Here is a 20789-nt window from a genome sequence, read left to right as displayed (position 1 = left end):
AGAAAGAACTACTATTATCCTCCTGATAATGCCCATTGTCATCTCCCTGGTGCACTGGATTCTTTCTAGTGTCTTAAATGAATGTTTGCAGCCATCAGCAATATGCCAAATGGTCTCACTGCAATTAGAGCAACAAAAATAAGATGAACAAAAAAGGAATACTTCTTCCATGAGCCTGACATCATGACTTTTGTATTCCATACTGAGACCAAGTAAGTCCACTATAATGGTGACAGAAAGTGTCATCAATGCTCAAAGTTTTAGTCAAGCACTCAAGATTGAGAGGCTGACAAAAGGAGAGAATTGTTAAAGCAAGTAAGGAGGAAGCCATTAGCCTGAAGATTTTCTCTGTGAACAGAACTCCTCTGTAAGCAAACCAAAACCCAATCCCGTATAAACAGTAAAACAAAACTTAAGCATACCCAATCAGAAACCACCAACTAACTTCTAACTAGGGCCTTTCCACTTATGTTTTGTCTTACTTCCACATTCAGCCTATAAAAGCTCACTGCCCATCATTGCTTTGGAGAGGAGTTCTCTGGATCCCTTCTGGTTCTGAGTATTGCCCAATTCATAAATCATCCTTTGCTCAAATAAACTGTTTAATTTATTCTGCCTAAAGTTTACTAGGCTATCTCTCCCCGCCTTCAGCTGCTCTCAGTTTCCATGTAGCTTATATAGTGTACTTCAACCCTGGAGTATGATTTTAATGTTTAAAATGTATAATGTTCCCTAATCCTTTATCCAATATTAAAAGAGTCTTTATACTATACTGGAGGGGGAAAAAAAACTGGCCTTTTGTAGACACCCTACTGTAGATTCTAAATGCTGAATTTTGCTTTATTCTCTGATTTCAAAAACCTAACTTCAAAAAACTTGATTCATAAAATTTGAATCTGCCAGAAAACAGTTTTCTGGACCAAGTCAGTAAGATTGATCCTTAACACCATTTTAAACAAACAGTGAAAGCATCTTCAAATTCCAGATTAGGACTAAATTCAAACTTATTTTCCTACATACCATCTCTATTTTTTAAGGTCTGTTCAACAAATATTTATTGAGTAACCAAAAACCAGGTGCTAGGGAATACAAAGATAAGAACTCAGAACCTTCCCTAGAGCTGCTGATAGTACAGTGACTCTTACTACTTTGAAGGACAGAGATCCTTTTGAGAATTTAATAAAATTTATGAACCCTTACCCTGCAAAAATGCATACATATTCAAAAATGTACATATAATTTCAAGGAGCTACTGCTTACCTGGAGTCCATTTATCTCTTCCTTAAGATTGATGGACCACTGTTTAAGAACTCCTAGTCTAGTAGAATGTGAGACTTTTTTTTTTTTAAAGGGGGGAAGTGGGAATGATTCCAAAGGAAATTTAAAAAACAAATACATGAAATACAAAATTGTGCAGATAGTACAGTACAGGGACAAAGATCCCATAGTGGGAGTCAGATTATCTGCACTCAAATCTGGTTCTGCCACTTACTGACTTTGGATGAGTTTCTTAACCTCCCTAGGCCTCAATTTTAAGAATTAAGTGAAATAACCCAAGAAAAACTTAGCACAGTACTGAGAGACAGAGGCACACACACAAGCACAGACCTGGAATCCCTTGAATGGAATTGTTAAAGTCTCTACAGTTGAAGTCTACACATATCCTCATAGTAAACACTCACTTTCTTAAAACTGTCCTTATAACCAAAAGAGCCCAACTAAAACATTATCTCCCTCAAACCCCTGAAGTAGCTAAAGTAGCTAATATTGCCTAAAGTAGCTAATGGCTTCTAAAACCCTTTTAAATCCTAAGATGATATTATATGGCAAAACCATTGATTTTAAGTTTATCTGCTTTTATTCATTCAGTGTATCCTCCCTTCCTGCAGAACAAGGATTAGGAAAAACAAAAGTATGGCAACAACCCTGTAATAAACTGGTAAAGCTGATTGTGTAAGAACATATGTAAAAGTCCTTGCAAATTAAAGCATAAGTAACTTATTTATATTCATATCATGTCTGTTCTAGCTAGCATATGGTCTTAGCAGAATTTTGACTTGCCACTTTAAGTTGTTTTTTTCCCCAAATTTCCCAACATACTACTATAGCCTATTTAATCTTGCATTTTAAACATCAAAACCCATACACTATGCTTATATATTTTTACTTACTTAACTCCTGTGTTTGTACTATGGTTCTTCATCATTACACACTTACTGATGTAATACCAGTGTCTTTTATTATTTTAACCCTTAAATAATTTATTAGCCAAAAGGAATTTTAAAGAAAACAGGTGTCAGCAAAAAAAAAAAAAAAAAAAAAAAAGCAATCTAAACCAACCTTGCAGCGTAGTATACTCCTATTTTTTTAAATGCATTTGGATTGATATTCTGCCCAAAACAAAACTCAGGAAAAGACCCTCCTAAATCATCCTAGTTTCTCTCATTTCCTAACCCAAATATTAGAATTTTTTAAAAGGTACTGAATATTTTCAAAGTAAATGAGTAATATTTTTATCCTTTTTCATTCTTGGATAAGATGGCATTAATATAATTTATAGCTATTTTGTATTAAGTTCAACCTTGTAAAATTTTTTAAAAATTAAAGAATTTAAGTTGTTAAAATTTAAGTAAAATACAAATTTTGTTTTAAGTAATGCTTGCTCCGTAAGTTATATCATTTAGATGAATAAGTATCTCTTCACAATAAAAAGCAACGGGCAAAATTTAAAAGAAAAAAAAAATCTCTTGAGGCAAGAAATACTAGCTCCAAAGTTTATGACTTACAATCTCAGGTAAGTTACCTTCTGTGGGACTCTAGTTCCTCAATGTAAAATAGGATGTTTCGTAACTATGCCCAGCAGCATGGAGAGAGATAACCTAATATATCTTAGATAGATTAATAAGTTATCTTTTCCCAATCTCAGCATGAAATAAAAAATAGCACGTTTATAAAATAACACAATATACTGCTACTCCAACCTTCATCTGTCTCTACCATAGAGCTACTGGGATAAAATGACAGTTCTTAGAGAGATAGAAAACTCCAAGGCAAGGCTCCCCAAGTCTTTTATAATGCCTGAATTATTCACTTACTGCCAAAAATGTTTTACCAAAGATATTAATAGAATCTGAGTTAATCAAGATCTTGTACAATCACCTCTGAGATTAAGGGGTTACCAGCTGGTAAGTCAGTCAGTCATTTCAACACTACAACTGATTCTGTGACATTAAGTATGAATGTCTTAAAAATAAATGCTATATATATTATATATAAAATTTATATATAATTTCCTTGTAACATTCTTTAAGTAATGATTCTCCATTCTTAAAGCAAAAGGACTTCTTCATTTATATCAAGATTATTCAGATTCCCCATAACAGTACTTTTGATATCCACTTATTAAGAAAATATGACCAAATTCTACCATGCATATATTTTATATTTTAATCACAGCAGTACTGAAATACCATTGAAAAATAATAGCACAGTATGAAAGGCAAATTATTTATTAGGTCTTCAGACAAACTTTATAATGGGCACAGTTCCCAAAATGTTCTCAGTCCACAGTTGAAAACTACTGCCATAAATTCTAACAGAAAATTGTAGAATTGTAGGCAATCCAGCTACTACACATTTAAGGATAAAGAACAATTTAGAGAGGCAGGGCTAAACTCTGATTCCATATTGGCTCAATCCTCACTAAAGACAATCACATTACCAAATTTTATCATAAAATCATACAATTTTTATGAACAGAGCTCTACAATATTATATTATGAATTCATTCAATCAAATGGCTTACCCTAACATTTAGTTTAAAGTAGATGACTGCCAGACTTGGTGGTGTGTGCCTGTAGACCAGCTGCTCAGGAAACTGAGGTGGGAGGATTACTTGAGCCCAAGGCCCGAGTAATTACTTGAGGCTAGCCTGGGCAACAGAGCAAGACACATCTCTTTCAAAAGGAAAAAAAAAAGTATCTGAATTGAGGGAATAGGGGGAGTTGGGACTTAGTAAAGAGAGAAAGGAGAAGAGGATATGTGAAAAAGGAAAACAGTATGTTCAATGGTTAGTGGATGAGCTTTCAAGTCATGTTGCTAAGGTTTTTACCCAACAAGGTTAACTCCATAACTCCTCTCCCTGCCTATAAATTTGGACAAAGTGATTAACCTAATCCTCAGATTCCTCATTAATGATGGAAAACTAGCCCCTACCTCATAAAACTCTTTAAAACTAAATGAGATACGAATGAACATAAAACGTTTATTTGCCAAGCACTCAACAAGTAAACCTATTCCATACAGAAAATTTTGAAGTTATTGAGCACTTAGAAGTTATTGAATCTTTTAAAGTTATTGAGCCAAGATTATAGTAAAACAGCAGAAAGCTTAGGCCAGTATAAGTTGGAAAACAGAAATTAAAGAGATGAAAAAGTATAAGAGAAAACACTAAAAGCCAAAAATAAACTTTCTTTCTCCTCCAACTCCCACAGAACACGATCCAATGCTCTGATTCCCTAAACTTAAACCAACAGTATATTAGTGCTAAAATAGGATGTGGTTTTAAATAGGCTTCTGTGGGCTAGCCCAGGAACTTAGAACCAGTGTAGTAAAACATGCTCCAAGTTCAAACAACTGTTTTACACACAATCTGGAAGACAACGTATTCAAAAATTAGGGACTGCCTATTTTTCCTTTTGAAATGAAAAAGTTTGTCTTTGTGAGAAAATATTCTCTAGGAATCCAAATGTAATTCAAAGAAATTATTCAAATTAAATACAACATGCTGCTAAGTATTAATCCATGATATAAAATCCTGTAAAATAACTGAAAAAATATTTACAATTCAAAGAGCATGATGAATAAGAACTTCTCAATTCTTTCTCAGAATGAAGTACTGAAACCCTTAGAAAACTTCTTCATCCAGACAGAAGTTTTACTAGACATTAGTTTTCACTTTTGCCAATAGGAGCTGAGCTTTCCCTTATCTGCCGCCACGGTCCTGTAACAGACTCAAAGAGCCATCTCTCCATTCTACATGTTTAAAGAATTGTAGAAAGCAGTTTAATGAATGGGAAATGAGGAATGAGTATAAAGGAACATTCCCAATCAGGAATATAAGCAAGGACTTAGAAGATACCACTTCCACTCTAAGCTAAGAAGTCCTTTGTGCCTAAAAATAAGGAAAAATTAAATCACAAGTCACTGGCTGAGCAGTGCCAAAACTACACCTCACCCACCTACCTGCCCAAGCCCTAAGTGGCAGTGCTTTAAAACAGTGCAACAGAAACAAAAAACAGGACAGCGGTTTTAGGGTCAGATTTAGCTTTAAATCCTGCTCCTCTACAGACTACCTGTTTAATCTTAGACAAATTAATATCTCCATACCTCACTGTCTATGTCTAAAATGATAACAAAACTGACATCATAGAGTTATTACAAAGATCTCCAGAAAATATTATAGAGAACACTATACATGGCACATTACAAGCACTGTAATGCTTGACTGTCATTAGGTCTCATTAAACCAATAATATAACTCTATAACTCAGAGCGGTCCAGACTTGCACTACCCAACAGGGTAGTCAACTAGCCAAATGTGGCTACTGAGCACTTGAAATATGGCTAGTCTGAATCGAGATACACCATGAATGCAAAATACATATCGGATTCTAAAGCCTTAATTCAAAAAAGAGCATAAAATATCTCATCAATAACTTTTATATTGATTATATGTCAAAATAATATTCTAGGTATACCAGATTAAATAAAATCAATTATTAAAATTAATCTCAACTTTTTTATGTTTTAACGTGGCTACTGTGTGGCTTATATTTCTACTGGACGGTTCTGGTCTAAACCATCACTGGTAACAGTTTCAAATGCAAAATGGGATGGAAATTTCATTATGTGCTTCATATGACTTATCTAAGAGACTGAAGATCCTAATGTACTTTAAATACCTTCTAATTTAAGTACTATTAATATTCACCTATTGCCTATTCATGGGGACACACGTCATCTTCCCACTTTGATAATAACAGTACTCATGGTATCTCACAAACTAGCTGAAGAACGGCATGTGACAAGCCACCTTTCTGTATCAACTGTATGCATTGTCTGTTCTTCACATAGTATTAACAGAAGCTTACTCCAAGACCCATCCTCATTCTTAAAAAATGTTTTTCTGTCTCAAATTCAGTACTACATTTTGGATTAAAGCAATGTAACCCATTTACATTGACTTTCCTATCAGCAAATCTACCTTTTAGTGATCAGCAAGGCTACAATCCAGTTTCAAGTTGTGTCATCACCTGTTTAATATAGCTGCAAAAAAAAACACACATTATTTTTCAGTCCTGGAGATAAGGAAGGCACTAATTATGTAACGTGAAAAGATAACTCCCTTTTATCTGCTCAGACAGCTTGAAAGGTTTAAAAATACTGATAAGGACTATAAATTTAGCCAACTCTATTACTTATTAACATTACTGACAGGACATGTCATAATGCTGAACATGTGTTGCTTAAACTACTATAGCTGTTAAGTCCTAACTTATAATATTAAAATTACAGTTATATATCACTCCAAATTTCTCCAAAGCATTTCTACAGACATTATCACAGCAGTTCCCTACAAAAATCACTGGCTGGAAGTAAAGTTGATTTTACTATACCCTCATTTAACAGACACAAAAAGCAAGGCCCAGAGGTTGTGTTTATCTTGCTTGCCCAAATAAAGCCTGTAGCTAACAATAAGATAAAGTATAAAAAATTCTACTGCTGCCTGGTAGTTAATACTGTGAACTCTAAAGTTAGATCTTGGGTTCAAATGCTGGCTCCAACACTTAGTAGCTGTGGGACCTTGGACAAATCACTTGTAACCTTATTCCCTCTATCTTTCCGTTTTCTCACAGACATAGTATGAGTAGTTACCCTCATGAAAATTAAAATAAAATGCTCACACACATTGAAAATTCTCAATAAATGTTTGCTCTTCTCACCTAAGGCTTTAAAATCTGAAAGACGGGACATTTAGAGATGAAATTAAAAAAAAAAAACAAAATAACACTTCTGTCAAAAGGATAAGAATATTTCTAGAACATCTTGAACCATAATCATAAATGTTCAGATTTTATAACATTTTCATTTTTGGCAAATTCATTCTTCATGTCTCTTCCTTTTTTAAAAATTACTCCTAAAAACCTGCAAAAAATAAAACCTACATTTATTAAAATTGTGTGGTTTTTAAAGGTAGAATTCCCAATTGAGAAAATGGTAATACAGAAAAGGTGAAAGGAATGATCAACACACATTACTTCAATTAGCCAACTATTTCTTTTGTGTATATATACACTGTGATAAGCTTTACCAGATGGTATACTCAAATTTACAGAAACTAATTTTTAAAGTATGTTTCCCAAGTCACAATATATAAATCTGATACACTGTTGCATGGTAACAAAATCCCAATTCTGAAGGCTAGCTAGTGCAGAAATATTTAGGAAAAAGAAGAGAATGCCAGCCAAAGCGTGGGGAGAGTGTCACTCCTATAGTTCTAAAAGGTATGATATATACTTATCTTCTGGTATTACCTGGTACATAGTATAGGTGCTCAATAAATAATCTGAGTGAATGCGTGACTGAATGAATAAATGAGTAGGAGAAACTTAATGTCTCTTCAAATGAACTAAATCAAACAAGAAAGCATTTGTGATCCCATGGGAGATACACTTATAAACTAAGGAAGTCATTAATAAGGCTGACCAAGGTTCCAAGCCACAGCTCAGAGGCTAGAAGAAGTAGATATCCCAAGATTCCCCTCACCTCCTAATTAATTTCAACAATCCTCTTCATATGCTTTGAAAATTTTACCTTGGTGAATTCCTACAGAGCAAAAGCATCCTTTGTAAGTACAGCATGCTTTCAGGAATTAGCCATAGTCAGAAAATTCTGTGTGTGTGTGTGTGCGTGTGTGTGTGTGTGTTTGTGTACATACTCAGATATATATGAGCTAACTGAAAAACAAAATTAATTTTCTGCTATGTGCTAAAATATCCATTTGCTACTAAAGGGTTTTTTCTATTCATGTCATATTCAGGGCAGGACAGCAATTGTTGGTGCATACTTACTACTCAATTAGTTCAGGAGAGCTGAACTACACTCTTGCATAGTTTTACAACCAAGCCTTGTTCTTAAACTTTAGCTTGCCATTTGATAGTAACATAGCTGTAAAGATGAATTCAGAAGTCATCTTGCAAAAGCATTTTAAGTAAAAAGCTGTGCAAAAGCACAGAGCAATAAATCTACCACCCAGGAAAAATTAAGTGGTATAATTTTAAACTATACCTCGACATAAAAGAAAATGAAGACATATGAAAAGTAATTCATGATGGCTTCCATATAATAGATGCATTATTCTATTTTTAGAGATTACCTCTGTTACTATAACTTTTATAACCTTTTTGAAGAGCTAATTTCCTAAGAAATATATTTTTTAAATAATGATATTAAACATGCAAAATAAATTATTAAAACCTAACTATTTTCTTCCTGGTCAACTCGTTTAAAAAAATTTTGGCAATATTGTTAATAAAGAATATTATTAACCATATATATAATATATAATATATAAACTGATGCAGTTTAAAGCATAGATTATTAAAACAGTGAAATCCAAAGGTTACTGCTCAAATATACTGTTACTGGTTCACTTTAAAATCTATGTTAGGGCAGGGCATGGTGGCGCACACCTGTAATCCCAGCATTTTGAGAGGCCGAGGCAGGTGGATTACCTGAGGTCAGGAGTTTAAGACCAGCCTGGCCAACATGGTGAAACCTCATCTCTACTAAAAAATACAAAAATTAGCCGGGCATGGTGCCTTGTGCCTGTAATCCCAGATACTTGGGAGGTGGAGGCAGGAAAATCACTTGAACCTAGGAGATGGAGGCTGCAGTGAGCCGATATTGTACCACTGCACTCCAGCCTGGGCGAGAGAACAAGATCCTGTCTCCAAAAAAATAAAAAATAAATAAAATCTATGTTAAAAATAAATCTAAATATGAAAATCAAAATCCAAAGTTATAAGCAGATAACTGTTATAACAATTTCCACAATTAGTATTAAGCTATGTTCCCATATTAAATGGCAGCAATTTTTAATGTATAATCAATACAAGATTAAAATACATCTTTTTTAAAATGTTATTTTAAGTTCTGGGATACATGTGCAGGATGTGCAGGTTTGTTACATAGGTAAACGCGTGCCATGGCAGTTTGCTGCACCTATCAACCCATCACCTAGGTATTAAGCCCAGCATGCATTAGCTATTTTTCCTGATATTCTCCCCACCCCTAGAATATATCTTCATTCTAATTTAGATTATATCATTAGTAATAAAATTTTCACAAACAAGTTAGTAGTACTTATTTATTAACAAATACATTTTGGAGAGTTCCAACAGTTTAAGGTGTCCTTCTCTCTTAAACAACTTATAAACTATATAATTACCTTTGCACTAAGGCTATAAATTTCCATTTATATAACATATTTTTCAGATAGGGAAAGTTAATATTGAATAATCAATGAGCAAGGAGAAGCAAGCTTTAAAAACTTCCCAACTCTTAGGAATCATGAAAATAATTTTTCATGATTATTTTAGTGTCCCTGAAATTATCAAATGCATCATTTCCATTAAAACATATATGAGTATAAAGGGAAAATATGAAGTTTATTCAAAAGGAGCAAAAAAGGGAGATCAAATGTATGAAAAGTTCTTTATATCCTAAAAATGAACAACAGAAAGAACAAGTTGTAATTGGTAATACAAATCAAAAGATCACTTTCCCTACCAGTTTTGAGACTGTGCAAATATTTTAAAAATTAGAAATAGTTTTAATATTGTATTATTGTTCTATGTATTATATATTATAGTTTGCTTTATAGCAGATGCCCCCTCCCCCTTAATTAATCTAAAACCTTAAGGATAAATAGTTCCATGTGATTCATAATTGTTGAATGAATACAACTTTTCCTAAAGTTATTAGGTTTCATAGATTATTCCTGCCACTTCTAGGATTTTATGAATCTATACTCGTCACACTTTTCTGAAAATAACAATGATAGTAGAGAACATATATCAAGTCCTTATTTATACATATTAAAAGGCAATCTAGAAGAACAGTTAAAAGCCACTGTCTGAGTTCAAATACTGCCGCTTCACTTACTAGCTACATGACCCTGGGCGAGTTACTTCTCAGTGTCTCCATTTACTTATAAAATGGGATAAGTACCTACCTCATAAGGATTAAATAATAATTGTTTAGCTCAGTGCCTGGAACACAGTTAATGCTACGTAAGGGTTAGTTATTATTATTACTATGTGCCATGTATGAGTTTTACTTTACACACATTACTTCATTAATTCTCATTTAACCTATTTTTCATATGAGGATATTGAGGTTTACAACGGCTAAGCAACTTGCCTTAGTGAAAAAAAGCTAGCAAGTGGAAGGGCCAATATTGAAGCCCAGGTTCTCTGATAGCTATGCCAGTGTATCCTCAAACTAGTCTCCGTGGATATATCTGTAGAGATTCACAAGTTTTTCCTGATTATTTTTAATTTTAAATCATTCTAGGGATAATTTTCAAATGAAAAACATTTTCATAGAGTAGACTTTAATTTCTGAAATCATCAAACTGGTATATGCAAATCCCTGGCATTCACGGGAATATTCTCATAGATCTAGGATTTTTTTCTTTTTCTTACAAAGCAGTCAACTCGTAAAACTTCAAACATAACACGGAGCTTTCATTCTTCAAGAATGAAAGAATAGGCCGGCTGCTATGGCTGACACCTGTAATCCCAGCACTTTGGGAGGCGAAGGTGACAGGATCGCTTGAGCCCAGGAGTTCAAGACCAGCCTGGACAACAAAGTGAGATCCTTTCTCAACAAAAAATACAAAAAATTTGCCAGATGTGGTGGTGCAGATCTATAGTCCCAGCTACTCAGGAGGCTGAGCTGTGAGGATTGCTTGAGTCCTGGGAGGTTGAGGCTGCAGTGAGCCATGATCACACCACTGCAATCCAACCTGGGTGACACAGCAAGACCCTGTCTCATATTGAAAAAAAAAAAAAAAAAAAAAAAGAATGAGAGCAACAGCTATTTTTCAAAATCCTTATTCCCCATATTCATTTTAGATACCAAGTTCGGGACCTTTTGGCTAGTCTACTTTAAGAAGTAAAAATATTTTTTAAACGACAATGACATAAAACATGTTACCTCTTTGTAACAACTGGTCTTGATTTTAAAGAAAAAAACAACACATTAAAAAAACAAACATTTAAAAGTATTCCTTTAGTAAACAGTACTAGCTAGTACTCACATTCAGCACCAGTCTCTCATCTTTACTCCAATTCTGTATCTACAAGAGCCTACAAGAATTTTTCACTTGAACAACTCAAATAAGCCCCAAGTAAACTCATTTTCCCTAGACCACTTTTCCCCAAACAAGATCCCTCTTCCACATCTCTGATTCCTCCAATGATATTATCATTCTCTCAGTCATCCAGGCTCATGGCCAGAATAATCTTTGACTCCTATCTCTCTCTTATTCTCTATACTCAAAACCATATGTCTTTCTTCAAGTGAATTTCATTCATAGGCCCAACTCCATTCCCACTTATCCACCTCCTTCAGGTGTCATTACCCTACTCCTTCCCTCCAACCCTATCACTGTCTAAACCATCACCTGTTTATCCTTCTTAAAGGACCAATTCGATCATGCTTGTCCTCTGCTTTATAACCTCCATGAATTGCCATTACTCAACCTACAGAATAAAATCCAAATGTTGAATTTAGAGCTTTTGATCATGTAAGACTGATCATTTGAGAATTTACAGTGAATTCTCCCCTTTTATAAAAGTGTGTCACCATATAATATCCTGTATGTGTCTTAGCCATTTCCTATTACTGTTATTAGTGGTGTGGAGGCTTCTACAGAAATAAGATTTCTTTTATATATCCTTACCAGATACTAAGTAGATAACCAATTACCGAGTTAGATACTACGAGTTAACAGTGCATATATCCTGAGTACCTGATATGTGATCATCTATTCAACAGATATTTGCTGAATAATGAATCTGTGCTGAAGATACTAATGTGACTTCCATCTACTAAGAGATTTCCATGTGCCAGACACTAGTTTAGACGCATTATCTCACTTAATACAAGTCATCCTCAGATAGTATTATCAATCTCATTTTTAGTATGAGGCAATTATATCTCTAGTATAGTCTACTTTAAAAAGTAGAGCCAAAATCAGAACTGAGTAAAAAGTTTGTACTCTTTAACACTGTATTCTACTCCTATAGAAACATAACTCTAAAGAAAGGAGCTGTCATCTATTTGGCATGGTGGACACACAAATATAATATTTTGTCCTAAATACTATGAAGGATGCAATTAATGTCTTATTTGAGCACAAAATGATGGGCCAAACTCTAGGGTAAAAAGATGGAGAGTCAGAGATATCTGGAGATGACATGTTTAAGAATGAATCACAGTTACAAAATAAAGAAACAACATTCCCAAAAAAGGGGATAACCTGTGCAAAGGTAGAAAAGCACAAATTTCATGACTTACTCAGAAAACAGCAAACAGTTCAGTTTTCTAGAAAGTAAGTGTGATAAGGGAGACTGGTAGAAAGGGCAAGCATAGTCAGATCATGAACAGTTTAGCCAAGGAGTTTAGATTTTGGCCAATAACTAAGAGAAAGCCATTGTGTAATTTTAAGCAAGAGGGAATGATCACATTTGTGCTTTAGAAACACTGCTCTGTACTGACAAATGGACTGGAAGAGCTACAGCCTAGAAGCAGGGACACCATTTTAGGTTACTGAAAGAGTTCAGGCAAGAGACTAACCTAGAACAGTGGCGAGGGACAGAAAAAGATTGATTCAGAAGATATAGAGGAAACAGAACTACAGGACTTGGTATCCAATTAGGTTGGGGGTTTGTAGGAAGGTGAGGGAAAGGAAAGAATCTAGGTAAATCCAAGGTTTCTCTCTTGAGCTCTGTCTGGGTGGACGGAAGCACCATTAACTAAACAGGGAGGAGCAAAAACAAGGTAAATATAAAGAAAATGTCAGATGGTATTGGTACATACTTCTAGTATACCCAAAAGATGTCTAGTAAACAAATAGGTACACCTAGATCTCAGGAGAAATCCAAGGTAAAAATACAAAACTGGAAGATAATGACAAGGAGAGTGAATGAAACTTCCTAGAGAAATGTGTACAAAAGGAGACAGCCAAAGATCAAGTTGTGGAGACCACCAATATTTAAAACAGGCAGACAGAAGTATGAAAACTAGGAGACAGTAGTGATACAGAAGCTTAGAAAGGAGAAAGTTTCATGAAGAAGGGAGTTGTCAATGCACTAAATGTACCAAAGAGATGAGGATTTGAAAATTGAGTGGTGACTTGAAGAAGAGAGGTAGCAGAGGAATGGCTGGTAAAGAAAGCTAAACTAGACAGGGTTGAGTGAATGGCAGGGAAGAAAATAGAAGTAGAAAGTTTGAGAAGAGTAACAACTAGAGAAGAAAAGAGCACAGAAGAGCAACATTTTTAGAAAGGTAGAGATTTTAGTATTTTTATAGGATGAGAAAGGGACTAGTGGAAAATGAGATTTTAAAATTATACCTCTGTACTTAAAATTAGTATATGGAAGTTACCCATGATACAATGTTAAGCAAAAAAACAAGTTGCAGAATATGTATGCTATAATATCACTTAAAATTCTGACTCCTTTCAACGGCCCTCAAGGCGTTTAGGTCTTTATGATCTGGCCCATACCTACCTTTAACTTCATGGTATGCCATTTTCCCCTTCATTCATTACGTCCCAGCAACACTGGCCATTCTTTTTGGTCCTTCAACACACAAGCCTGTTTTTGCCTCAGGAATTCTGCACTTGCTGTTATTTCTGCCAGAATGCTCTTCTCCTGATCAAAGGCTAGTTCCCTCAAGTCATTCATATCTCAGTTCAAACATCCTTCCTCAGAGAGGTCTGCCTACCTTTATGTAATATTGCATATCTCTTCACCTCAGCCCCCAAAAGTTACCAGCAATACCTTGTGTTAGCAACTACCATTATCTGAAATTCTTATTTACTTGTCCATTCCCCTCCTAGAAATGTAAGCTCTGTAACAGAGATTTCATCTTCCACATATGCAACATACTGTTCACCACATATCCCTGCTGCTTAAAATAATACCGGGCACATAGTAGACACTCCGCTGTTGAATGAAAATCTGTATACACACACACACACACACACACACACACACACACACACACAGAGATGTATTTACATGAAAAATACTAAGAAAGGTCAGAAAGGATCTAATACTTGAACTTATTTATATGCGGCCAGCAGGAGGCTAGGAAGAGAGGCATACAATAACCATTCACTGTTTCCTTCATCTCTATTCAAACTTTCTGCAGAAGTCATGTCTTTTGTAATTGAAAAAAAATTAATAATGATCATACGAGCCTAGGACAGTCAATCTATTCTGCTTCTCTATTTTCGTTTGGTGGGCTATAATGATCTAATCACCTGTGGAACAAGCGACTACTCTGATTGCAGGTTGATCCTTGAGTTGTTTTGGTATGGCAGTTCAAAGTTAAAATCTTAAATCTTGGAGCTGGAAAGAGCTTAGGGATCATCTAATCCAACCCCCTAGTTTTATAGATGAGGAAGAAGAGACTTATAGCAATTTAATTAATAAAAAAATAGAGCATTGATGAAAAAGTTTCAAAGACTATATGATTAAGAACAATTTAAAAGACTAATCTACCATATGTTATATGTAATTTAAATAATAAAAGCCTCCTAAAAGTTACTCTCACATATAACCTACAATCTTCTGGTGAAAACTATTACTCAAAGTAAACGTATTTCCCTAAGCATACTATTTGACCAATGAACTCTACAGTTAAAGCATCATAATATAACAAAGGATATGGAATACATGTATGTATATGTGTGTATATATATATGGAGTGAAAATATTATTCACTCTTGATACCCTAACACTGTTAGGTGTGCAGACTAACTGAAGTTAGCAGGCTCTTCTTTCCACAGGGTAGACATACAATACATCAAGTGTATCATACATTTAAGGATTCATTATACTTTGATTCAAATTTCTGTATTAATTTCTATAATGTATATTTAATGGGATAAAAACCAAATGTTAGGTTAAGAAATGCACTATACTACGTCATTTATAGAAATGTCTTAACTATTTCTCTCTCTAGATATACTGTAGTTTACCAGGAATACAACAAATTTTGTCCAAATTTCTGAATAATACCACCTTATGTTTAACATACTGTCTCACCTGACCCTCACAAACAACCCCAGAGACAGCAGATATTATTACTTCCATTTAGTATATAAAAATGAGGCTCAGAGATTAAGGAGCTTGACCACAGTCATTCAGACAAGTCCTAGAACCTAGATCCTCTACTTCTTAGCCATTGTTCTTTCCAACGCCCAGATTACTTCACATTTACCATTTACTAAAATGTAAATATAATTTCCTTCCTTCCTTATCAGTGAAGGTGAAGAGTACCAAAATCCTAGCATTCCTATCCTATTCTACCTGAACTTTTAGTACATCAGTCATTCATCTTAACACTGATGAGAAAGATGTGAAAGTCACCTTAACTGAGAATTGTGCTTATCAATAATTCTGTATGAAATCCTACCAAATAGTCAATTACTTTCTTAATCATAATAAAGGTACCCACTTATTTAGAAAGCTCTCTACAAACAATAACCAAAACAGTGTTAAAATGGTCTTTCTAGTTGGAACAAAATCTGAAACCAAATCTTAGCCCTACTACTAACTGTTCAACACTCAGTGCATTTCTTAACTTAGTATCATCCTCATCCAAAAATGAGGATAATACCACCTGCTTCTGTGAGTTGCTGGGAAAATTAGATGGTACAATAGGTGTAAAGCAATTAGCTCTTAGAAAATGGCCAGATCTGCTAACATGGTGAAACCCTGTCTCTACTAAAAATACAAAAAAAATTTAGCCAGGTGTGGCGGCACGCACATGTAGTCCTAGCTACTTGGGAGGCTGAGGCAGGAGAATCGCTTGAACCCGGGAGGCGGAGGTTGCAGTGACCAGAGATTGTGCCACTGCACTCCAGCCTAGCGACAGAGCTAGACTCTGTCTAAAAAAAAAAAAAAAAGAAAAAAAGAAAAAGGCCAGATCTTATAGTTGTTAGAGACACAGATGCAGATAGCTACTGCTGATAGGTAATGTCATTTAATTTATGTGAACTTTTACTTGTTTAACTTCTAGTGTGCCCTTATTTTTTTTCTCCCAAATATTTGGGGCAGGATACAATACACTCATGCTCCCAGGGAATAAACTAAAGTGAGAGGTGAATTTCATTCTTGTTTCAACCCCTGTAATTAAGCAACAGAGTAAAAATCTATTATTTGACTCTCTCGGAATTGGCTATATCCAAATCTAAGCTTACATTATTTTGACTCCTACTCTTTATCTGAGTTGGCTAACTGCATCTTTCACTCTATTTTGAAATAAAACTAATAAGCCAATTTTATAAATACAAATAAAAATACAGTGAATTTCATCTTGGGTGAAAAGAGTAGGAAGCCTTCAGGGAGAATGCAGAGAGGGACCTAACACTGAGAAATTGTGTATTCAGAAGTCCATTTTGTCCTAATTTACTTTCTCTTTTAATCTTCACAAACATTCTAGTCAACAGAGGCCTCATCTTATAGATTAGGAAAGTTCAGAAGCTTTAACTCTGACTCTCTCCCCTTTGCTCAAGGTGCTTAACCACTCTAACCTACAAGAAGGCTCTTGCTCAACTCAAGGCCTTAATCTCTGCTCAGAATGGTCTCCTGTTTCTCCACAAGGCTGTCTCCTTCTGCTTCAGGTCTCACCTCAAATAGTACCTCCTCCGTTCAATCTAAAGTAGTGTACACCAACGTCAGTGTAGCCTGGTAAATTTTTTTAAAAAAGGGAAAAAAAATAAAGTTGTGTACGCCAATTACTCATCTTTATTTCCTTCAGAGAACACAAAATGGTCTGCATTCATCTTCTTTTTGTGTTTAAGGGCAGAGATACTTTGATTATGACAATGAACACACCTGCCTACAGTCATTTAGCAAGTAAATAGTAGGACCTGGAAACCAATCCAAGGAAATCTGACTGCAAGCTCCTGCACTGCCCTACCACTACTTTTTGTACAGATGATAGGGAAAGTGCTTTGGGCTGGGAAATAAATTAAGAGGTGTGCCTTGCTGCTTTTTTATATTCATTCACTATAAAGAAATTATACATACAGTTAATACCACAAAATATTTAATCCGAATTTATGCATACAGTTAATATTATAAAATAATTCGAATTTCAAGAGCTATTACATTGCCTATTAGAATCACAACTCAATTTGGAAAAACACTACATTTATAATATGCCTTATCCTAATACTTCAAATTTGTTAAGTAATTGGCATCTGCGCAAATAGTTATTCAGGGCTAAAAGAAAATTGTCACATATACAAATGAGTTTTACTAACAAGCTTATAATATTCTTTTAAAAATTGTTTTGAATTTCACAATACATCATGCAGAAAACTTTTAAAACCAGCCATATGACATCATTTAGATAATGGTGTTCTTTAAGAAAGATGACACATGCACGCACTGTTGCGTTTTTGCTGTTAAACCATATTCTTGCAGGTAAGTCACTTCATGTAAAACGCTAAGCGCGGCTAAAGCGGACCACTAACAACATTCTCTTTGTTACCTTACCCACAGGATTTGATACTTACTGCTGAGTTCTCCATCCTCAGATACTCCTGTCCCTCTCATTCCTAGGTAAGTCAGTCCCAGTATTAGGAAAAATAAGCAGGCAGCAGTTAAGAGAAACATCGACAAGTAGTGGGCACTGAAACTCCCTGTTGGGGACACCTCCTCCCGTTTAAATTGCTGGAGAAGTTCCTCTTCGGGTTCGGAAAGCTTCGGTTTGTTGTATGTGTTTTTCAGGTAGGTATGATTGGAGCCCGTATGATTGGCGTGATTGATCCTGAGTGAACTAGAGGCGGCCACCGCCGCACTGGGAGGGAGACTGTTAGAATAAATCCTGGGGGAGTCCACACTGAAGGCCCCACCGCCAATATGATTATTGGTTTTCAGAAGGGAGCCTGTTGACGAATCCAAGGTTGAGTCCATGTCAGTAAGTGGCGGGGGCAGGAGAGGGGTCAGTTTCTTAGCGTTAACACGGTATCTAGGAACGGGGCTGGAGTCCACTTGATCACACCCTCCTCCCTGCTCCGCGGCCGCCGCCTCTTCGAGGTTTCGGCTCCTGTCTAGACTCCCGGCAGCCGCCGCCCTGTCATTCATCGCGAGTCCTCCCCCTCCCTGAACTGAAGTCTCCAGCCTGCCGCCGGCCGATTTAGCAGTTAGCGGGGGGAGAGGCTTACTATGGGTTCGTCTGGGCCGATGCCGGGAAAGGGAGTCGTCCTTTAATACCTGTCTGCTGGAGGCCACGTCGTCGTCGTCCTCTTCTTCTGAGTCCGAATAGTTTTCCCGGCAGCTGTAGGGGACAAGCCGGCTGCCATTCACAGTCCGGCTCGCCCAGAGCGGCTCCTCGGTCTCCGGGTCCCTCTCCTCACCGTCCTCTCCCTCCCCTTCCTCGTCCTCCACTGCTCCATCTTTCCCCGGCGGGGTCTGCAGCTCGGGGCCCGCCGGCCTCCTGGCCCCCCACCACGAGTGGGGCTTCCTTCGCTCGGCAGAGTTGCTGTTAGTCACCTCGCTGGCGGCCAGGGGCGCCGGCGGCGCTTTGAGTCCGCGGTACTGGAGCGAAGCCCGGTCTTTCCTCCCGCCGCCGCCGGCCTGGTCCCGGGGACTGGCCTCCACGTCCGACTCGTCCGAGCTGAAGCCCAGCAGCACTTTGCTGCCAGCCGCGGGGGCGGCGGAGGCGCCCCCGGGCCCTCCCAGGAGGCTCTCTGGGCCAGAGGCCGAGATTCGGCACAGGCCCCCAGGAGTCCGTAAGTAGGAGAGGTCGCCCGAGACCGGCCGGACCCCCATCCCCGCGGCCGCCGCCGCCGCTGGTCCCGCGGCTGCGACCGTGGCGGCTGCCGTGTTATTGTTATTACTGTTCCGCGTCTTGTTGCCGCGGCCCCCCGACCGGTGCTGTTGCTGCTCTTCCTCTCGAAGCTTCTTCAGCTTCTTGAGGTAGACCGGGCGGGTGCTCTCCGTCACTGGTCCGGGAGACAGGCCGTAACGGCGGAGCTGAGAGAAAAGCTCCTCATCCGAGAGCTGCTGAGGCGCCGAAGCCGCTGCCGCCGCCATTTTCTCTCCAGGGTGTTTTACAAGCTCCGCGCTACCGGAAGTGACGCGCCGCCCTAGACCCTGAACTAGACCGCGCTGCGTCGCCCTCCCAGCGCCGCGGGCATCTCGGCCAATGGGAGGCGCGGGAGGAGCTCACCTGAGCGGGAAAGAGCCACCTGAGCAGCTCGCGGCTCCCACGGCGGAGACTGTTTCTACTCTCTCACCTTGAGGTGTCGGCGCATTCTCCCCCTCCTCTCTATCTCATCTCCAGCTGTTCTCCGCCCTGCCCTTCCAAGTGCCGTTCCCGGGAGCTGTCTCTTACTAAACCACACCTTGACCTCTCCTTCTAGGTTCCTGCCACCGGGCAGTAATAATTGAAATCTACCTTGAAGTTTATGGCATAAGTTTTCTTTGCATCTGGATTCCCAATGCCGAGGGAGCCTAGACCTACTGAAAGAAATTCTGCTGGCCAGACTAGATTGGCAGCTTTCCCGTCTGACTTCAGGTTGTCTATTTTCAGTTCGTCTTTCGCTTGACTTACCAAAAAAAAAAAAAAAATTTAAGTGACTTTCTCTCGCTGCTCTTTTTGAGAAGCCTCACCTCTCTCATTCTGAGAAGATACGGAGTACACCAATCACAATACAATTTTCTTCTAGCGTAATGGCTGTTCATTCATTAGTTAATTGTAAGATATTATCTTTTTTTCCTTTTTTGAAACCTAATGACTTTACTACGTCAGCACTTGAAAGTGAAAGAGCTTGTCTGCTTCATTTTAAGACTCTCAGAGACATAACACATGATCCTATTTATTTCCTTCTTAGCACCTTTCCAACCAATAGTTATTTATCAGTTATTAATAAATATTTGTATTTGTTTACTTTCAAAATTATTTATTGTCCTATCCTTTTGGACTATAATAAGCTCCATGTGTGGAGGAACCTTGCTTCTGTTACTCACAATACTAGTAGAAGCTCAATAAATATTTGTTGAATGAATTAAAGAATTGCAAAGAGAGGATAGTATGAGATGAATATTTTGAAATAAGACTAGTGCCAGGTGAGGTGGAGAAACCTTCACACAAAGTCAAAAAAACAAGGACAAGACCTGGAACCTCAACTCTGCCATTTACAGAATAGGAAATGAATCCCAGAGAGGTGAAATGTGCCCCATGTGGTGAAGATCTTGTCCCATTTTCCCATTTCCCCAAACCTTGGCAGACAGACAATTCTTTAGTACTTCAATCCTAGTAGCTACAAAATACTACAATAATTTTTTGTTGTTGAATGAGTTATTTTACCTATTACGTTACCTTATACACCTGTACAGAAAAACGTTAGTCAAAAGCATAAATACGGCCGGGCGCGGTGGCTCACGCCTGTAATCCTAGCACTTTGGGAGGCG

At 37.3% G+C, this 20789-nt stretch overlaps 1 protein-coding gene across 1 annotated transcript in view; it reads right to left on the bottom strand.

Moving 5' to 3' along the window:
* Window positions 1-19612, bottom strand: part of LEMD3 (LEM domain containing 3) — a 79327-nt gene extending 59715 nt beyond the window's left edge. Inside the window, exon 1 of the mRNA XM_004053508.5 lies at window positions 17888-19612. Coding sequence (XP_004053556.1) covers window positions 17888-19409 — 1522 coding nt within the window. The 5' untranslated portion in view covers window positions 19410-19612. The remainder of the gene's footprint in view (window positions 1-17887) is intronic.
* Between the last annotated feature and the right edge of the window lie 1177 nt (window positions 19613-20789).

Source organism: Gorilla gorilla, chromosome 10 (assembly GCF_029281585.2).
Source record: "Gorilla gorilla gorilla isolate KB3781 chromosome 10, NHGRI_mGorGor1-v2.1_pri, whole genome shotgun sequence".
Taxonomy (NCBI): Eukaryota; Metazoa; Chordata; class Mammalia; order Primates; family Hominidae; genus Gorilla; species Gorilla gorilla.
The sequence above is the reverse complement of the archived record's forward strand: the minus strand, read 5'-3'. Positions and strand labels throughout refer to the sequence as shown.